The sequence below is a fragment of the Coregonus clupeaformis genome, chromosome 10 (genome assembly GCF_020615455.1).
Source record: "Coregonus clupeaformis isolate EN_2021a chromosome 10, ASM2061545v1, whole genome shotgun sequence".
Lineage (NCBI taxonomy): Eukaryota > Metazoa > Chordata > Actinopteri > Salmoniformes > Salmonidae > Coregonus > Coregonus clupeaformis.
Window position 1 is genome coordinate 8,108,598 of NC_059201.1, and position 21,281 is coordinate 8,129,878.

The 21,281-nt window shown below is 42.6% G+C and overlaps 1 protein-coding gene across 1 annotated transcript; it reads left to right on the forward strand.

The window, feature by feature from the left end:
- The first annotated feature begins 374 nt into the window (after positions 1-374).
- zgc:66479 (uncharacterized protein LOC327541 homolog) lies at positions 375-20,595 on the forward strand. Its single transcript, XM_041887606.2, has 4 exons — positions 375-826; positions 17,665-18,143; positions 18,401-18,548; positions 18,991-20,595. The coding sequence occupies exons 1-4, from the start codon at positions 548-550 to the stop codon at positions 19,591-19,593; spliced, it is 1,509 nt and encodes a 502-aa protein (XP_041743540.2). The 5' UTR covers positions 375-547; the 3' UTR covers positions 19,594-20,595.
- Positions 20,596-21,281: the final 686 nt, after the last annotated feature.

A 21,281-nucleotide genomic window follows, 5' to 3' on the forward strand; every position in this document is an offset into this window, starting at 1 on the left:
TATATCAATATTTTTGAAATAGATGTATGTTCTATGTTCACATGTGCAAGAAAATCATTTATATATTTCTTACATATATTTTCTAAAGGCCTAAATATGTTCAACTGTCAAAATATGCCCATAGGCCTACCTGAGTTTTCTGTATTTGTCATAAACAAAGTGTTCAAATGCGTACATTGTCTATATAATATAAAATCAAACTGTTTGCAAAAAACAGGCGAATAACACATGACAGTCGCCTATAAACATTGTATGCAAGTTACATTCGATTACAAAACACATTGAGCCCTAGGATACTACAGCAAAACCCGACCCCAACGACGAACCGGGGGACGCCACGCCCCCTGATACTAACATTAGAACACTTGCCTGACTTCAGTCGAGGTCCAATGAATGAACGGGGTGTTGTATGTAGAGAGAGCACAGTAGCCTAACCTAATAAATCGAAGCACCACTTTATCTCGAGCAAGACTGAGTGTCATCATTCTCACTGTCTCACCGTCTCCTGTGTACGTGCGTATATCTCCAGGGAACAAAGGTTTCCAAAATGACTAAGCGCAAATCAAAGACTGCCGCCAACTTAAATCCGGAGCACGAGGACAACTCTTTCTTAATAGAATCCCATCCAGTGTCCAAGTCGCGAGGAAGAGTAAATCAAGTTGCGCTGCCATGCATGTTGTTCCTTATTGTCGGGATTGGAGGGGCCGCCTGGGGCTGGTTTTGCCTGCAACAGCAACAATCCATTGATCAGCTATCAGAAACGTTTAGTGCCATGCAAATAAGAATCACCAAGTTCCAGCAGCAGATGGGGTTGAGAGATACACAGGTAATGGACTGATCTGATTCTGAAATTGTCACATGATCATGAGTAGGCTATATACTTGGTCTTTGCAATAATGTCAATCAAATTAGTCAGCTGAGAAGGAGAAGGGCTTTGGAGCTGTTATTAAAGCATTGACGGTAAGGGAAGGAAAATATTGTTATTATCAATACTTCCCTTCACAGAATATACACTGAACAAAAATATAAACTCAACATGTAAAGTGTTGGTGGTCCCATGTTTCATGAGCTGAAATAAAAGATCCCAGAAATGTTCCATATGCACAAAAAGCATATTTTTCTCAAATGTTGTGCACAAATGTGTTTACATCCCTGTTAGTGAACATTTCTGCTTTGCCAAGATAATCCATCCACCTGACAGGTGTGGCATATCAAGAAGCTGATTAAACAGCATAATCATTACACAGGTGCACTTTGTGCTGGGGACAATAAAAGGCCACTCTAAAATATGCAGTTTTGTCACACAACACAATGTCACAGATCTCTCAAGTTTTGAGGCAGCGTGCAATTGGCATGCTGACTGCAGGAATGTCCACCAAAGCTGTTGCCAGATAATTTAATGTTCATTTCTCTACCACAAGCCACCTCCAACGTCGTTTTTGAGAATTTGGCAGCACGTCCAACCGGCCTCACAACCACAGACCACGAGTATGGTGTTGTGTGGGAGAGCGGTTTGCTGATGTCAGCGTTGTGAACAGAGTGCCCCATGGGGGCGGTGGGGTTATGGTATGGGCAGGCATAAGCTACGGACAACGAACACAATTGCATTTTATCGATGGCAATTTGAATGCAGAGATATCGTGACGAGTACCTGAGGCACATTGTGAGGCCCATTTTTTTTAAAGGTATCAATGACCAACAGATGCATATCTGTATTCCCAGTCATGTGAAATCCATAGATTAGGGCCTAATTTATTTATTTCAATTGACTGATTTCCTGATATGAAATGTTACTTTGGAATTGTTGCATGTTGCGTTTATTTTTTTTAAAGTATTAAATATGAGAATGAGAATGTGGATATATTTATATTTGATCATCATCAGCTTATGTTGATGTTGTGATCCTGATTGAATACCACAGCCAGCTGAGTACAGTGGCCAGCATGCGCCATGTGCATAGGATGTCTACAGCACATTAGTGATGGGTCTTCGTGAACGAACTGCTCTTTTTGAACAGATCTTTTTGGTGAACATCGGTGAAAGAGCTGTTCATTTGGCTCCCTGATTTGCATACTGCTACTACTGCTTTTTAATCTCAAATCAATGTTTTTCTGCGTTACATAATAATTCTCTAAAGAGGGTGAATCTTCACTTCAGAAACAATAATTAGTGGGGAGAGCATGTCAATCCGGTCCCTGCTGATTTTGTTCAGTGCGTAAAAAATTAGTAGGCCATCTAATAATTTGGCCAGGTAAAAATGTACTTGTATGCGCATTTCACGATCTGACATAATGGTAGCCTACCCTTTGTGCTTTACATTGGAGATGTGCAATTTGTCATGGATCTAGATCGATTTTTAAGCATTTTGAACTAAGAGCTGTTTGGGAGCCAAATGAGTCGGCTCACCGAAAATATTCGGAATGCCCATCGATACAGCAGATAGTCCTACAGTAGGCCCTATAACAGGGTTCCACAATAGGCGGCTATTTGGCCCCACACGTTTACTGAGCAAATCATTTTCGTTTATGGACATAAATGACTATAAAATCACCAGGAAATCAGCTCAAAGTGATTTTAATTTCAGAAATCTGTTCCCAAGTATTCCCACACATAATAGAGAGGCATATGTGGTCATATCCCAATCTAAACAAGGTCAGAAATTATTTTGTTTTTGTCAAATACTATATCTGTTTCGGATTCTTGTGGTCAATTTGCAGTGTACAAATTATTTATAACTATGTTGCGGCCCTCCGACCATCCGCTCATGGAAAAATTGGCCCAAGGCTGAATGTAATTGGGGTCTCCTGGCCTATACTGTACACATTCATACAGCAAAGACACAGGATAGTAAAGCTCTCTATATATAGTAGGCTACCAGTCTGCACGTTCATGCTCATGTTTCCTGACCACCCATGTTGAAATGAATGGAAATGACATTTGTTAAACAACGTCACAAACAGCAGCAGCTGTTTAAAGATCAGTCAGGGCCTCCCTCTACCCTTTAACACTATTGAGCTATTTTCACAGCCCTGTATGCCAGCAACTTGCCTGGCTACCCAGACTCCTTGCTCTGGCTGAACGCTACGCCATGCCCACGGACGTTAGTTTCTTCTCCGCAATGGATCTGAGTACATCCCCGACCCTTCACCGAATGCAAACACATTCCGGGCTGTCTGATTGGTCCAGAAACCGATGGGTTGGGCCAGAGCCAGAAAAAAATTGGGTAAAGCGTAAAGCGGCAGTTTGAAAATGTGTCATTGGCTTGGATACTCTGATTGGTTAGAGACGACCCAATCGCTGATGACTTTGTTTTGTACAACACCCCTCGTGCCCCTCGTCAGCACAAACAACTTAAATTATGGCAGTCTCAGACCAAAGTATGTAGCGGAATCATTTAGTGTGTGTAGTCAGGCTAGCCAGCAACAGCTATATGAATGAATGTCCATGTAGGTCATAGATATTAAACCTGAGTGAAAAAAATATTTGCTTATGAACATAATTAAAAAGCCTTCACCCAACAGCATATATTCTTCTTCACTGTAACTAGAACCACAATAGAGTTTGTTGTTGGTCCAGCAGCGATGTGGAGAATATTATCCTATTCCTTTGGTATTACTGAAATAGGAATTTCTAGGTGAATAAAAGGGAAGAGCACTTGCCGATAAGGTCAATCAAAATCTATTAGATTTTTTACAAGTTACAACAGGGAGACACCTCCAGCACAGAAGCAGAGAAAGTGTCTAACTAGCCTTCTCTGAGAAGGCCCTTACATCCTAAATCAGCAGACAATTGTTCTGTAAACACCAGCCCGAGAGGCTTGTCAGGAAGTCCAAACTAAAGGCAGTGACTTTGTCAGCTGCTACAGAATCACACATTGTTTCACAGAATACAATAATAATCAGTGTGTCATCGGTCCTTACACCTCCAGTCTGGCATCAATCACTATCAACAGATATTGTATAAATATTTTATCTCTGACATACAGCATCGATTCTAGTGACCATCAACACTCACAAACAGAACACTGGAAATCATGTGTATTTCAGAAAGGTAAAATACAGAAATATGCTAAAGATTGTGTTAATCACTCTAAACTGAATGAACTTTATTCATCTTAAATATTGCCATTACAACTACTCAACACCACAACTTGTTTTCCTCAGAATTTCAGTGTAACTACACCGATATAACAATGTAACTGCAACACAAGGTTTTTGAGCTTAAAAAAATATTTATATATATATTTTTCTTCCCTAATTGTAGTAAATTAACGGACAACAATATATTTTACTGCTACTTACAGTTGTTTTGCTCACATCTACGGTACCTGTAGTTAAGTAATTATACATACAGTGAGGGAAAAAAGTATTTGATCCCCTGCTGATTTTGTACGTTTGCCCACTGACAAAGAAATGATCAATCTATAATTTTAATGGTCGTTTTTTTTTAACAGTGAGAGACAGAATAACAACAAAAAAATCCAGAAAAACGCATGTCAAAAATGTTATAAATTTATTTGCATTTTAATGAGGGAAATAAGTATTTGACCCCCTCTCAATCAGAAAGATTTCTGGCTCCCAGGTGTCTTTTATGCAGGTAACGAGCTGAGATTAGGAGCACACTGTTAAAGGGAGTGCTCCTAATCTCAGCTGGTTAACTGTATAAAAGACACCTGTCCACAGAAGCAATCAATCAATCAGATTCCAAACTCTCCACCATGGCCAAGACCAAAGAGCTCTCCAAGGATGTCAGGGACAAGATTGTAGACCTACACAAGGCTGGAATGGGCTACAAGACCATCGCCAAGCAGCTTGGTGAGAAGGTGACAACAGTTGGTGCGATTATTCGCAAATGGAAGAAACACAAAATAACTGTAAATCTCCCTCGGCCTGGGGCTCCATGCAAGATCGCACCTCGTGGAGTTGCAATGATCAAGAGAATGGTGAGGAATCACCCCAGAACTACACGGGAGGATCTTGTCAATGATCTCAAGGCAGCTGGGACCATAGTCACCAAGAAAACAATTGGTAACACACTACGCCGTGAAGGACTGAAATCCTGCAGCACCCGCAAGGTCCCCCTGCTCAAGAAAGCACATATACAGGCCCGTCTGAAGTTTGCCAATGAACATCTGAATGATTCAGAGGAGAACTGGGTGAAAGTGTTGTGGTCAGATGAGACCAAAATCGAGCTCTTTGGCATCAACTCAACTCGCCGTGTTTGGAGGAGGAGGAATGCTGCCTATGACCCCAAGAACACCATCCCCACCGTCAAACATGGAGGTGGAAACATTATGCTTTAGGGGTGTTTTTCTGCTAAGGGGACAGGACAACTTCACCGCATCAAAGGGACGATGGACGGGGCCATGTACCGTCAAATCTTGCGTGAGAACCTCCTTCCCTCAGCCAGGACATTGAAAATGGGTGGTGGATGGGTATTCCAGCATGACAATGACCCAAAACACACGGCCAAGGCAACAAAGAAGTGGCTCAAGAAGAAGCACATTAAGGTCCTGGAGTGGCCTGTGGAGAAAATCTGTAGAGGGAGCTGAAGGTTTGAGTTGCCAAACGTCAGCCTCGAAACCTTAATGACTTGGAGAAGATCTGCAAAGAAGAGTGGAACAAAATCCCTCCTGATATGTGTGCAAACCTGGTGGCCAACTATAAGAAACGTCTGACCTCTGTGATTGCCAACAAGGGTTTTGCCACCAAGTACTAAGTCATGTTTTGCAGTGGGGTCAAATACTTATTTCCCTCATTAAAATGCAAATCAATTTATAACATTTTTGACATTTTTTCTGGATTTTTGTTGTTGTTATTCTGTCTCTCATTGTTCAAATAAACCTACCATTAAAATTATAGACTGATCATGTCTTTGTCAGTGGGCAAACGTACAAAATCAGCAGGGGATCAAATACTTTTTTCCCTCACTGTATATTCCTAATTGCCTCTTTCTTCAAGTGCTGGATTTTCACCCACAGCGGCCAATCCACCATTCATTCTGATCTTTTCTCCAACCCTCCGATGTCCACAGATGAACCCATATTTCCCAGTATAATTATATTTAGCTATTTATTTTTGCAATACATCCCTCCATTTTACTATGATGTCTTACAAGAGTCCTGATCCTCCCTATTTGTAACATTACTACCGATGTTGCCCTAAAAATAATACTTTACAAAGAGTATTATGATATTTCCATTGACTGATCGTGGTTTTTCAGATCCCCTAACAATACAGTTTGCAGGTCCATCTGAACCCTGATATTTAAGTGATAATGCCCTCGAAGCCGCTGTTTGGAGGATATGTTGGCACGGGTTCAAACCGTGCCAATATATCCTCTTAACACCGGCTTCGAGGACAAATCTAGGGTTGCTAGAGACGTGACCTGTCGTCTCTGTATCTATGGACGCGACCCAGTCGTTCATTCTTTTTGTTCTGTATTACATTTACATTACATTTACATGTACGTCATTTAGCAGACGCTCTTATCCAGAGTGACTTACAAATTGGTGCATTCACCTTATGATAGCCAGTGGGACAACCACTTTACCAAAAAAAGAAAATCTAATTTTTAATTTTTAGAGTATATTTTTAATTTTCATTTGTTTTATATATATATATATATAGTTTTTTTTCTTTTCTTTTTTTGTGGGGGTGGGGTGTGGGGGGTAGAAGGATTACTTTTATACTATCCCAGGTATTCCTTAAAGAGGTAGGGTTTCAAGTGTCTCCGGAAGGTGGTCAGTGACTCCGCTGTCCTGGCGTCGTGAGGGAGCTTGTTCCACCATTGGGGTGCCAGAGCAGCGAACAGTTTTGACTGGGCTGAGCGGGAACTGTGCTTCCGCAGAGGTAGGGGGACCAGCAGGCCAGAGGTGGATGAACGTAGTGCCCTCGTTTGGGTGTAGGGACTGATCAGAGCCTGAAGGTAAGGAGGTGCCGTTCCTCCATGCAGATCTCCTCTAGAGCAGTGATGTTTTGGGGCTGTCGCTGGGCAACACGGACTTTCAACTCCCTCCAAATATTTTCTATGGGGTTGAGATCTGGAGACTGGCTAGGCCACTCCAGGACCTTGAAACGCCTTCGTTGCCCGGGCGGTGTGTTTGGGATCATTGTCATGCTGAAAGACCCAGCTCCGTAGGCAAGCACCATGGTCTTGTAGCAGATGCAAGCTTCAACTGGAAGCCTATGTATCTATGGATGCGACCCAGTCGTTTGTTCTAAATGTTCCATTGCCATACTGGCTGGCAACGTTGTTATCCCTTGCTTGCTAGCTAGCCAACTACGGCTACTTTACAGTCACGTCAAAAAGCCAAAAGAAAAGAAAAGTAGCTTCATTTGCATTTGTTTCAGTTGTTTTCTAGTGGCATTTTATTTGGAGACATCCATAACAATGAGCTAATGAGGTGTGATTTCGCTTGGCATAGAAAATGTGCTCACTTGTCAGGACACTGTTGTTCAGAGGAGCTAGCCAACAACACAGCTACAGTAACACAATCACTTCAAACTGAAGCTGGAAAGACTGCAAATTAGCTGCGTTTCGTTTGACCTTTTTTCAATATACCTTTTTTTGTATATATCCATAAAAATGATGCCAGCTGATTCATGATTTTGACTGGCTGAGAAATGCTGCCTGCCTGTCTGTCTTGTCCTGACTCCCGACACGTTCATTACTATGGGACAGCAGGAGATCGAATTAGAATATTGAAACAATGTTGCAAATGTTGGAGACAGACAGCAAGGTTTATACTAATCTCCGCTGTTGAAAACGAAATGTTAGTCTAAAAGAAATGTGAGATGATGTCTAGATGCTTTTTATAGTGATCAAGTTTATAAGTTGCCTGGCTAGGCTGATGAGACAGTGGATTGCGCAGTCAGATGGAACAGAGTAAATAGCCATTTTAATGTAATAGATTTAGCCGGTGGCAACTTGTGGAAAAGACACCGGCTGGAATGCATTCACGAGTAGACCCACCCGTTGTATAACATGACATAACAACCATTCCTGGACCTGAATCCAAACTCGAGCCACCAATGGACAGTACCAGAAAATATGTTATTTTGATTCTGTTTCCAATTGGCAGAGTCTGCACAAGGCTGACTGTTCAATGCCCCATATATTGAGCATTATTTTATATAATAGCTTCAATTGAAACAAACTGGTTGATGTTTCAAATGTCAGTTCATAGACCCGATGCCAAGGTATTGGAACATCAAAAACCTGTTCCCAACTGACTTGAATTTTATATGGTATTGCTGTCAAACCTTTTGACTTTAAGTGAAACTGATACATTTTTTTCGATTTATACTAATCATTTTAAGCCAGTTATGATTTTTAATGTGTGGCAGACAGACTAATTCTTTAATTTCTCCTTTAAGTAATTGTGTCTTAAAATGTTGTGTCAGAGCTGCGATGAGTTGGTTATCATTTTGTATTGAGCATACACCGCCATACACTGTTGTTAGTTGCGTGTGTGACATAATTTTACCACTCTTGTTTACAATGTCCTTCATAAATACAGTGGGGGAAAAAAGTATTTAGTCAGCCACCAATTGTGCAAGTTCTCCCACTTAAAAAGATGAGAGAGGCCTGTAATATTCATCATAGGTACACGTCAACTATGACAGACAAAATGAGGAAAAAAAATCCAGAAAATCACATTGTAGGATTTTTTATGAATTTATTTGCAAATTATGGTGGAAAATAAGTATTTGGTCAATAACAAAAGTTTCTCAATACTTTGTTATATACCCTTTGTTGGCAATGACACAGGTCAAACGTTTTCTGTAAGTCTTCACAAGGTTTTCACACACTGTTGCTGGTATTTTGGCCCATTCCTCCATGCAGATCTCCTCTAGAGCAGTGATGTTTTGGGGCTGTCGCTGGGCAACACGGACTTTCAACTCCCTCCAAACATTTTCTATGGGGTTGAGATCTGGACACTGGCTAGGCCACTCCAGGACCTTGAAATGCTTCTTACGAAGCCACTCCTTCATTGCCCGGGCGGTGAGTTTGGGATCATTGTCATGCTGAAAGACCCAGCCACGTTTCATCTTCAATGCCCTTGCTGATGGAAGGAGGTTTTCACTCAAACTCTCACGATACATGGCCCCATTCATTCTTTCCTTTACACGGATCAGTCGTCCTGGTCCCTTTGCAGAATAACAGCCCCAAAGCATGATGTTTCCACCCCCATGCTTCACAGTAGGTATGGTGTTCTTTGGATGCAACTCAGCATTCTTTGTCCTCCAAAAACGACGAGTTGCGTTTTTACCAAAAAGTTCTATTTTGGTTTCATCTGACCATATGACATTCTCCCAATCCTCTTCTGGATCATCCAAATGCACTCTAGCAAACTTCAGACGGGCCTGGACATGTACTGGCTTAAGCAGGGGGACACGTCTGGCACTGCAGGATTTGAGTCCCTGGCGGCGTAGTGTGTTACTGATGGTAGGCTTTGTTACTTTGGTCCCAGCTCTTTGCAGGTCATTCACTAGGTCCCCCTGTGTGGTTCTGGGATTTTTGCTCACCGTTCTTGTGATCATTTTGACCCCACGGGGTGAGATCTTGCGTGGAGCCCCAGATCGAGGGAGATTATCAGTGGTCTTGTATGTCTTCCATTTCCTAATAATTGCTCCCACGGTTGATTTCTTCAAACCAAGCTGCTTACCTTTTGCAGATTCAGTCTTCCCAGCCTGGTGCAGGTCTACAATTTTGTTTCTGGTGTCCTTTGACAGCTCTTTGGTCTTGGCCATAGTGGAGTTTGGAGTGTGACTGTTTGAGGTTGTGGACAGGTGTCTTTATACTGATAACAAGTTCAAACAGGTGCCATTAATACAGGTAACGAGTGGAGGACAGAGGAGCCTCTTAAAGAAGAAGTTACAGGTCTGTGAGAGCCAGAAATCTTGCTTGTTTGTAGGTGACCAAATACTTATTTTCCACCATAATTTGCAAATAAATTCATTAAAAATCCTACAATGTGATTTTCTGGATTTTTTTTCCTCAATTTGTCTGTCATAGTTGACGTGTACCTATGATGAAAATTACAGGCCTCTCTCAGCTTTTTAAGTGGGAGAACTTGCACAATTGGTGGCTGACTAAATACTTTTTTTCCCCACTGTATAATACCCTTCTTGTAAAAAAAATCAATCTATCAGTGTATTGGACTTTAGCCACATTATTTGCTGTAGTATTAGTTCTGCCTTTTCTGAAGGATGAAATTGAAATTGTAGCCAACTCTGTATGACTTCATTTAAAAAGGAGTACACTTTAAACAGGGATCCATTGTCATTCCACTGAAATGGATAGGTGTTTCCCTCTCCACGGTTTCAAGATTCTATCTATTTAGCAAAATTTTCGATCAAAGTTAATAGTTGTAAGATCGCTGAACTTTTCCGGGATATGTACACCAAGCACATCGACTTCACCATCCGCCCATTTAATCGGGAGACCACATGGCAATTTAAAGTTTGTCTCTTTTAGAGACCCAATCTGTAATATAGTACACTAGTTGGTTTTTAATCCAGAGAAACTGGAGAAATTATCCAGGTCCTCAATGAGGCCCTTCAAGGTTGAAGATTGAGGACTCAAGAGAACTTGAATCATCAGTGTACATCAAACAAATCAATCAATCAAATGTATTTATGAAGCCCTTTTTACATCAGCAGATGTCACAAAGTGCTATACAGAAACCCAGCCTAAAACCCCAAACAGCAAGCAATGCAGATGTAGAAGCAGATTGGCTAGAAAAAACTCCCTAGAAAGGCAGGAACCTAGGAAGAAACCTAGAGAGGAACCAGGCTCTGAGGGGTGACCACTCCTCTTCTGGCTGTGCCAGGTGGAGATTATAAGAGTACATGGCCATTAAGGCCAGATTGTTCTACAAGATGTTCAAACGTTCATAGATGACCAGCAGGGTTGTAGAGGGTGCAACAGGTCAGTACCTCAGGATTAAATGTCAGTTGGCTTTTTATAGACGAGCATTCAGAGGTCGAGACAGCAGGTGCGGTAGAGAGAGAGAGAGTCGAAAACAGCAGGTCCGGGACAAGGTAGCACGTCCGGTGAACAGGTCAGGGTTCCATAGCCGCAGGCAGAACAGTTGAAACTGGAGCAGCAGCACGACCAGGTGGACTGGGGACAGCCAGGATTCATCAGGCCAGGTAGTCCTGAGGCATGATCATAGGGCTCAGGTCCTCCAGGAGGGGAGGGAGAGAGGGAGAGAGATAGAATTAGAGGGAGCATACTTAAATTTACACAGGACACCAGATAAGACAGGAGAATTACACCAGATATAACAGACTGACCCTAATCCCCCAGCACATAGATTATTGCAGCATAGATACTGGAGGCTGAGACAGGGGTGGGTCGGGGGACACTGTGGCCCCGTCCGACGATACCCCCGGACAGGGCCAACCAGGCAGGATATAACCTCACCCACTTTGCCAAAACACAGCTCCCACACCACTAGAGGGATATCAACAGACCACCAACTTACTACCCTGAGACAAGGCTGAGTATAGCCCATGAAGATCTCCTCCACTGCACGAGCCCGAGGGAGCAAAAAACAGGACCAGAAGATCACATCTGTGACTCAACCCACTCAAGTGATGCACCCCTCCTAGGGACGGCATGGGAGAGCACTAGTAAGCCAGCAACTCAGCCCCCGTAATAGGGTCAGAGGCAGAGAATCCCAGTGGAGAGAGGGGAGACGGCCAGGCAGAGACAGCAAGGGCGGTTTGTTGCTCCAGTGCCTTGCCATTCACCTTCGCACCCCTGGGCCAGACTACACTCAATCATAGGACCTACTGAAGAGATGAGACTTAAAGGTCGAGACCGAGTCTGCGTCTCTCACATGGATAGGCAGACCATTCCATAAAAATGGAGCTCTATAGGAGAAAGCCCTGCCTCCAGCTGTTTGCTTAGAAATTCTAGGGACAATAAGGAGGCGTTGTCACAATAATTTTGTTATCTCAATGGTTGAAGTCAACTACTTCTTAAGTCTGAATAATTCCCAAGTTTAAATAAATTAAACAAAGACTCAATCCTGCAATGGTCAGCCTTTATTCATTGAGAATGCTCTGAAAATCATACAATGCACAATGTTTTTATACCTTTACTACGCCCTAAATGGGCCAATGAAAAAGCTCCTAGCCCATATTTAGGCAACTACCACATTTCTCTGTAAGCTTGAAGAAGCTCCTAGTCGTCTTTTCCTGTCTATTTCACACTTATTTTTTAAAGACCCAAATAGTCTGTTTCTGAGCAAACATGCATCCTACACAGACACCTAAGATGGGGACATGTTCTTCAGTGTCTAGTTTCACATCCTGTTTCATGCTAGCATAGATATGAAAATAAGCCAAAGGCCTCGTTTTTTTTCTAACTAAAATTATTGTAGTTTCATGATTCTATCACATTCCTATAATTTTCAGGGTGTAATACTTTTAGTCACATTAACAAAATCCTCTATCAGGCGTGTGTCTTGTGACCGTAGCGTATGTGTAGATATGTACGGCAGGACCAAATCGGAGAGATAGGTAGGAGCAAGCCCATGTCATGCTTTGTAGGTTAGCAGTAAAACATTGAACTCAGCCCTAGCCTTAACAGGAAGCTAGCACTGGAGTAATATGATAATTTTTTTTGGTTCTAGTCAAGATTCTAGTAGCCGTGTTTAGCACTAACTGAAGTTTATTTAGTGCTTTATCCGGGTAGCCGGAGAGTAGAGCACTGCAGTAGTCTAATCTAGAAGTGACAAAACATGGATTAGCTTTTCTGCATCATTTTTGGACAACAAGTTTCAGGTTTTTTGCAATGCTACGAAGATGGAAAAAAGCTGTCCTTGAAATATTATTGATATGTTCGTCAAAAGAGAGATCAGCGTCCAGAGTAACACAGAGGTCCTTCACAGTTTTATTTGAGAAGACTGTACAACCATCAAGATGAATTGTCAGATCCAACAGCAAATCTCTTTGTTTCTTGGGACCTAGAACTAGCATCTCTGTTTTGTCTGAGTTTAAAAGTAAAACATTTGCCGCCACCCACTTCCTTATGTCTGAAACAAAGGCTTCCAGGGTAGGCAATTCTGGGGCTTCACCATGTTTCATCGAAATGTACAGTTGTGTGTCGTCCGCATAGCAGTGAAAGTTGACATTGTGTTTCCAAATGACATCACCAAGAGGTAGAATATATAGTGAAAACAATAGTGGTCCTAAAACAGAACCTAGAGGAACGCTGAAACGTCCAATTGGTTTGTCAGAGGACAAACCATCCACAGAGACGATCTGATATCTTTCTGACAGATAAGATCTAAACCAGGCAAGAACTTGTCCGTGTAGACCAATTAGGGTTTCTAATCTCTCCAAAACAATGTGGTGATCGATGGTATCAAAGCAGCACTAAGGTCTAGGAGCACGAGGACAGATGCAGAGCCTTGGTCTGATGCCATTAAAAGGTCATTTACCACATTCACGAGTGCAGTCTCAGTGTTATGATGGAGTCTAAAACCAGACTGAAGCATTTCGTATACATTATTTGTCTTCAGGAAGGCAGTGCGTTGCTGCGCAATTTAAAGTTTGTCTCTTTTAGAGACCCAATCTGTAATATAGTACACTAGTTGGTTTTTAATCCAGAGAAACTGGAGAAATTATCCAGGTCCTCAATGAGGCCCTTCAAGGTTGAAGATTGAGGACTCAAGAGAACTTGAATCATCAGTGTACATCAATCAAATCAATCAATCAAATGTATTTATGAAGCCCTTTTTACATCAGCAGATGTCACAAAGTGCTATACAGAAACCCAGCCTAAAACCCCAAACAGCAAGCAATGCAGATGTAGAAGCAGAGTGGCTAGAAAAAACTCCCTAGAAAGGCAGGAACCTAGGAAGAAACCTGGAGAGGAACCAGGCTCTGAGGGGTGACCACTCCTCTTCTGGCTGTGCCGGGTGGAGATTATAAGAGTACATGGCCATTAAGGCCAGATTGTTCTACAAGATGTTCAAACGTTCATAGATGACCAGCAGGGTTGTAGAGGGTGCAACAGGTCAGTACCTCAGGATTAAATGTCAGTTGGCTTTTTATAGACGAGCATTCAGAGGTCGAGACAGCAGGTGCGGTAGAGAGAGAGAGAGTCGAAAACAGCAGGTCCGGGGACAAGGTAGCACGTCCGGTGAACAGGTCAGGGTTCCATAGCCGCAGGCAGAACAGTTGAAACTGGAGCAGCAGCACGACCAGGTGGACTGGGGACAGCCAGGATTCATCAGGCCAGGTAGTCCTGAGGCATGATCATAGGGCTCAGGTCCTCCAGGAGGGGAGGGAGAGAGGGAGAGAGATAGAATTAGAGGGAGCATACTTAAATTTACAGGACACCAGATAAGACAGGAGAATTACACCAGATATAACAGACTGACCCTAATCCCCCAGCACATAGATTATTGCAGCATAGATACTGGAGGCTGAGACAGGGGTGGGTCGGGGGACACTGTGGCCCCGTCCGACGATACCCCCGGACAGGGCCAACCAGGCAGGATATAACCTCACCCACTTTGCCAAAACACAGCTCCCACACCACTAGAGGGATATCAACAGACCACCAACTTACTACCCTGAGACAAGGCTGAGTATAGCCCATGAAGATCTCCTCCACTGCACGAGCCCGAGGGAGCAAAAAACAGGACAAGAAGATCACATCTGTGACTCAACCCACTCAAGTGATGCACCCCTCCTAGGGATGGCATGGGAGAGCACTAGTAAGCCAGCAACTCAGCCCCCGTAATAGGGTCAGAGGCAGAGAATCCCAGTGGAGAGAGGGGAGACAGCCAGGCAGAGACAGCAAGGGCGGTTCGTTGCTCCAGTGCCTTGCCATTCACCTTCGCACCCCTGGGCCAGACTACACTCAATCATAGGACCTACTGAAGAGATGAGTCTTCAGTAAAGACTTAAAGGTCGAGACCGAGTCTGCGTCTCTCACATGGATAGGCAGACCATTCCATAAAAATGGAGCTCTATAGGAGAAAGCCCTGCCTCCAGCTGTTTGCTTAGAAATTCTAGGGACAATAAGGAGGCGTTGTCACAATAATTTTGTTATCTCAATGGTTGAAGTCAACTACTTCTTAAGTCTGAATAATTCCCAAGTTTAAATAAATTAAACAAAGACTCAATCCTGCAATGGTCAGCCTTTATTCATTGAGAATGCTCTGAAAATCATACAATGCACAATGTTTTTATACCTTTACTACGCCCCTAAATGGGCCAATGAAAAAGCTCCTAGCCCATATTTAGGCAACTACCACATTTCTCTGTAAGCTTGAAGAAGCTCCTAGTCGTCTTTTCCTGTCTATTTCACACTTATTTTTTAAAGACCCAAATAGTCTGTTTCTGAGCAAACATGCATCCTACACAGACACCTAAGATGGGGACATGTTCTTCAGTGTCTAGTTTCACATCCTGTTTCATGCTAGCATAGATATGAAAATAAGCCAAAGCCCTCGTTTTTTTTCTAACTAAAATTATTGTAGTTTCATGATTCTATCACATTCCTATAATTTTCAGGGTGTAATACTTTTAGTCACATTAACAAAATCCTCTATCAGGCGTGTGTCTTGTGACCGTAGCGTATGTGTAGATATGTACGACAGGACCAAATCGGAGAGATAGGTAGGAGCAAGCCCATGTAATGCTTTGTAGGTTAGCAGTAAAACATTGAACTCAGCCCTAGCCTTAACAGGAAGCTAGCACTGGAGTAATATGATAATTTTTTTTGGTTCTAGTCAAGATTCTAGTAGCCGTGTTTAGCACTAACTGAAGTTTATTTAGTGCTTTATCCGGGTAGCCGGAGAGTAGAGCACTGCAGTAGTCTAATCTAGAAGTGACAAAACATGGATTAGCTTTTCTGCATCATTTTTGGACAACAAGTTTCAGGTTTTTTGCAATGCTACGAAGATGGAAAAAAGCTGTCCTTGAAATATTCTTGATATGTTCGTCAAAAGAGAGATCAGCGTCCAGAGTAACACAGAGGTCCTTCACAGTTTTATTTGAGAAGACTGTACAACCATCAAGATGAATTGTCAGATCCAACAGCAAATCTCTTTGTTTCTTGGGACCTAGAACTAGCATCTCTGTTTTGTCTGAGTTTAAAAGTAAAACATTTGCCGCCACCCACTTCCTTATGTCTGAAACAAAGGCTTCCAGGGTAGGCAATTCTGGGGCTTCACCATGTTTCATCGAAATGTACAGTTGTGTGTCGTCCGCATAGCAGTGAAAGTTGACATTGTGTTTCCAAATGACATCACCAAGAGGTAGAATATATAGTGAAAACAATAGTGGTCCTAAAACAGAACCTAGAGGAACGCTGAAACGTCCAATTGGTTTGTCAGAGGACAAACCATCCACAGAGACGATCTGATATCTTTCTGACAGATAAGATCTAAACCAGGCAAGAACTTGTCCGTGTAGACCAATTAGGGTTTCTAATCTCTCCAAAAGAATGTGGTGATCGATGGTATCAAAGCAGCACTAAGGTCTAGGAGCACGAGGACAGATGCAGAGCCTTGGTCTGACGCCATTAAAAGGTAATTTACCACATTCACGAGTGCAGTCTCAGTGTTATGATGGAGTCTAAAACCAGACTGAAGCATTTCGTATACATTATTTGTCTTCAGGAAGGCAGTGCGTTGCTGCGCAACACATTTTTCCATTTGTTTTGTGAGGAATGGGAGATTCGATATAGTCCGATAGTTTTTTACATTTTCCGGGTCAAGGTTTGGCTTTTTCAAGAGAAGCTTTGTTACTGCCACTTTTAGTGAGTTTGGTACACATCTGGTAGATAGGGAGCCATTTATTATGTTCAACATAGGAGGGCCAAGCACAGGAAGTAGTTATTTCAGTCGTTTAGTTGGAATATGGTCCAGTATGCAGCTTGATGGTTTAGAGGCCATGACTATTTTCATGAATGTGTCAAGAGATACAGGATTACAAAACTTGAGTGTCTCCATTGATCCTAGGTCCTGGCAGTTATGTGCAGACTCAGGACAACTGAGCTTTGGAGAAATATGCAGATTCAAAGAGGAGTCCGTAATGCTTTCTAATGATCATGATCTTTTCATCGAAGAAGTTCATGAATTTATCACTGCTGAAGTGAAAGACATCCTCTCTTGTTGAATGCAGCTTTTTAGTTTGCTTTGCAACAGTATACATTTTTGGGGGGGTGATTGTTCTTATTCTCCTCAATTAGGTTGGAAAAATAGGATGATCGAGCAGCAGTGAGGGCTCTTCGGTACTGTCTTTCCAAGCTAGTCGGAAGACTTCCAGTTTGGTGGAGCGCCATTTCTGTTCCATTGATACTTTTGTCTCTATTCCCTTAATGTTATCAATAGATCTGATTTTTAAAGCTAACAATTCAATGGCCATAATAAATAGGTATGGTGGCAGATGGCAACCTTGTTTTACGTCACTTGACAATTCAAAGTTCTCAGAGAAGTAACCTTTATTTATTATTTTACATAAAGGTATATGACTTTTACCCATTTTATGAGAGATTCTCCAAAGTTGAAGAAATCCGGGCACAGATTCTAGACGTATCAAATGCTTTATCTAAATTTGCTATAAAGATTATACCTGGTTTCCTTGCAACACAAGCTTTAACCGATATCTGTTTTTTAACCATGCCAAGATGCGCACAGGAGGTCTGATCGAGGAGAGGATACTGGCTTTGGAGGCAGCTCAGAAACAGGCCCAGCAGAAGGTGGAGATTACCCTGGCAACGTCAGAGCAGTTGAAGAGCATCGACCTCAAATCCCAGGTGTGGGCGCTCCACAATGAGATGAACACCAGGCTGGCTGAGTTCCAGCAGGTAGCCGTCTCCTCCGCAGCCCTGCAGGCCATGATAAAGAACAAGAGCAACGACTTGGAGTCGGTCAAGGAGAGCGTGGCGGCCATTTCGAGCTCCAACTCGGCGCTAGCGGTGAGCGTGTCGGGGCTCACCAGCATGGTGGACAACATCAAATCCAGGCTGGACAAGCAGGTGTCCACGGTGGACGGCTTGCCGTCACAGCTGGAGGGACAGGTCACTGAGCAGAGGGAACTAAGAGAGTTTCTGAGTCTTCACAGGGTAGTGCTACATAACAACCACCAGGAAGTGGGTGAAATCAAGTAAGCTTGGTTTTTGTGAATATTATGATTAACTTTATGCATGAACTCACTCCCTAGCTGTATGAATAGTGAAAGTTGTATTAAAGTAAATTATTTGATGGCTGTACTGTATTTGTCATTGCTATAGGCAGGAGCTTTTCCTGACAGACGCAGGGTTTTTCTTGGTCAAGTCACATGCTTAGAAAAAATATACCAGTCCATATGTTGAGTCTAATATGCTATGGTTCATTGAGTCTCTATCTGTCTGTGTGTTTCAGGGAGTTGCTGGAGGCATGGCAGGCCAAGAAGGCCTGGGCTCTGGAGCAGCAGCTGCAGTTAGTGACCAGGACCCTGGATGAGCAGCACATCAGCTCCCAGCGCCTGCACTCCCACCTCAAGAAGCAGCTGGAGGCTGTCCACAGCCAGGTAGGCCCCACTTCCACCACAGCTAATTATTATATTTCTATTTCCGTGGACTGTAAGGAAAATGTACAATAAAGTATTCCTCATCTTCTAAATTGTTTTATGAAAGAACATATCATGGTTTTGAGGCTTATAGTGTAGACTTACACACAGTACTCTAACAAAAAACAATTGTATCTGCTTTCTGACACATACAGTAAGTTAGACAAGTATTGTATAACTTCAGGTTGACTTAATAGATCACTCTGTTCTGTAAACACCAAACTAGCGTAGTCAGAGAAAAGCAAATACTTTTATCGACAAAGGGTTGAAAATATTGAGCTAATATATGACTCATATCTGAGAGGCGCATTATAAATGGTTAACTCTTTCAGACACCATACAGGATGACCCATGCTCGAGTGTCCTCTTGAATGTACAGTACTGATTGTTCTCTGTGTTCTAGCTGGTGAATGGTGGTCCACTCAGCCAAGAGGAAGTAGACTCAGAGGCTGAAGAGGCCTCGGAAATGGCGGAAGAGGAGCAGGAGGTAACAGAGGAAGAACCTGCTCAGGAGGAGGTAGAGGAGGACGTTACTGAGGAGGCAGTGGAACAGGAAGCTGAAGATGGGGTCGTTACTGAGGAGGCAGTGGAACAGGACGCTGAGGAGGAGGGTGTTACTGAGGAAGAGATGGAACAGGAAGCTGAGGAGGAGGACGTTACTGAGGGAGCAGTGAAACAGGAAGCTGAGGAGGAGGAAGTTACTGAGGAAGCAGTGGAACAGGAAGCTGAAGAGGAGGAAATGGAGCAGGAGGAGTCAGTGAAAGAGGAAGTGACCGAAGAGCCAGAAGAATGGCTAGTTGCCGTGGAGTCATTGGAAGACGGTGTCACAGAAGAGCAACTGGAGGAGGAGGAGGAACAGCCAAAGGAAGAGCCAGAGGAAGAGGAGGAGGAGATTGGGGAGGAGGAGGAGGAGGAGCAGCCAAAGGAAGAGCCAGAGGAAGAGGAGGAGGAGATTGATGATGACGATGACTTCCCAGAGGACTGGTCTCCTGAGGAGCAATGGTAGGAGGAGGAGAAGGTTTAGGCACTTGTTGCTGACTCTGGTATGGCTAGAGCAGACATTTTTGCAATTGAAACTTTACTGTATTGAAAGAAATGGAGGGCACTCAATCAACATGAGGCGTGGTGCAACAACAAAAATGTGATCATCATTGAAAAGGGCGCAACACCATTAAAAACATATTATTTTATTTAAGCAACTATTAAAAGCCTGACAAAATTAAGACATAGGGGCTTATATGTACATGTCCATTCCCTCTGTATAACATTTCTGATGAAAGTCATTGATGAAGGCCGAAATGTCAAGTTTTTAATAGTTGCTTGAATAACATAATAATACAGTATGTCTTTAATGGTGAGCAAGCGAACGTTTCCTTTTTAATTAATCACACTTTACTTCATTGCCAAAAATAAAATTACATTTGACTAAAATGGTGAGGTCTTATGGAAATATTGAAGATATATTTCTAAAGAGAAAGACACATGCTTATGGAGGATCCAGGCCTCAAGACCCACACCCACGGGAATACTTCTGTTAAAAATAAAGACTGTGTCAGTGCCAACTGTTAACAGTAGTCTGTACCTAAGGAAGCAGTCTGAGGTTTTCACTTCTCTTCTTATATATGAATTTCGGACATCAGTTTTTAAGATGAGGGACAAAAGCTACTTTCCCATTTGTTGGCAAACCCACAGAAGGTCCAAACACTTACCAGCTTGGTTATGAACTTATTTGATAATGTTTCAGTTGTAAAGGTCCTTACTAAAAAGTTGTCAATCAAAATGTGTGTGATTATTTGGTTTTGATTGATATAAATACATTTTCTTAACTGTCCATATTATTGACCTAGCCTACATGCAGTAGCTGGTATTATTTAAAGATCTATGGGACCTCTTTTTATTTCTGAAAAAAATCATCATGTTATAGATGTGACATTTTCAAACCTGCAAAGTGCATCGCAAATGTCATTGATGTACTTTTGTAATAAAAAAGTTTCTACATTTTTCTTTACCTCACTGCTTCTGTCCTCTTATTTGTTGTGGTTAGTTATTAGCCTAACAATGATGTAAACCTCAATTTACAAGAAAGCTGTGAAAATGTCATTCTTCAGCTCATGGTTTTAGTTCATTTATGCGAGCAACTGAAAGCTTGCCTCTGTCTAAAAGAGAATGGAATGAAACCTTGACCGTAATGTGGTCTGTAACAAAACACCTTCTCATAACCTCTCCCCAAAGGTTATTTATGGTGTTGGCTTAGCCTATAGCTGTGAGAACAGTATAGCCCTGCACTGGACATGCTGTCCATGTGGTTAGAGTTTCCCCTGTCTGGTACTGGACATGCTGTCCATGTGGTTAGAGTTTCCCCTGTCTGGTACTGGACATGCTGTACATGTGGTTAGAGTTTCCCCTGTCTGGTACTGGACATGCTGTACATGTGGTTAGAGTTTCCCCTGTCTGGTACTGGACATGCTGTACATGTGGTTAGAGTTTCCCCTGTCTGGTACTGGACATGCTGTACATGTGGTTAGAGTTTCCCCTGTCTGGTACTGGACATGCTGTACATGTGGTTGGAGTTTCCCCTGTCTGGTACTGGACATGCTGTACATGTGGTTGGAGTTTCCCCTGTCTGGTACTGGACATGCTGTACATGTGGTTGGAGTTTCCCCTGTCTGGTACTGGACATGCTGTACATGTGGT

Bases quoted from the DNA above. Each gene is read 5' to 3' on its own strand.
- zgc:66479 (XM_041887606.2), top strand. From the start codon at position 548: ATGACTAAGCGCAAATCAAAGACTGCCGCCAACTTAAATCCGGAGCAC. The intron at 827-17,664 runs GTAATGGACTGA...AACCATGCCAAG, and splicing joins TGGGGTTGAGAGATACACAG to ATGCGCACAGGAGGTCTGAT. The intron at 18,549-18,990 runs GTAGGCCCCACT...TCTGTGTTCTAG, and splicing joins TGGAGGCTGTCCACAGCCAG to CTGGTGAATGGTGGTCCACT.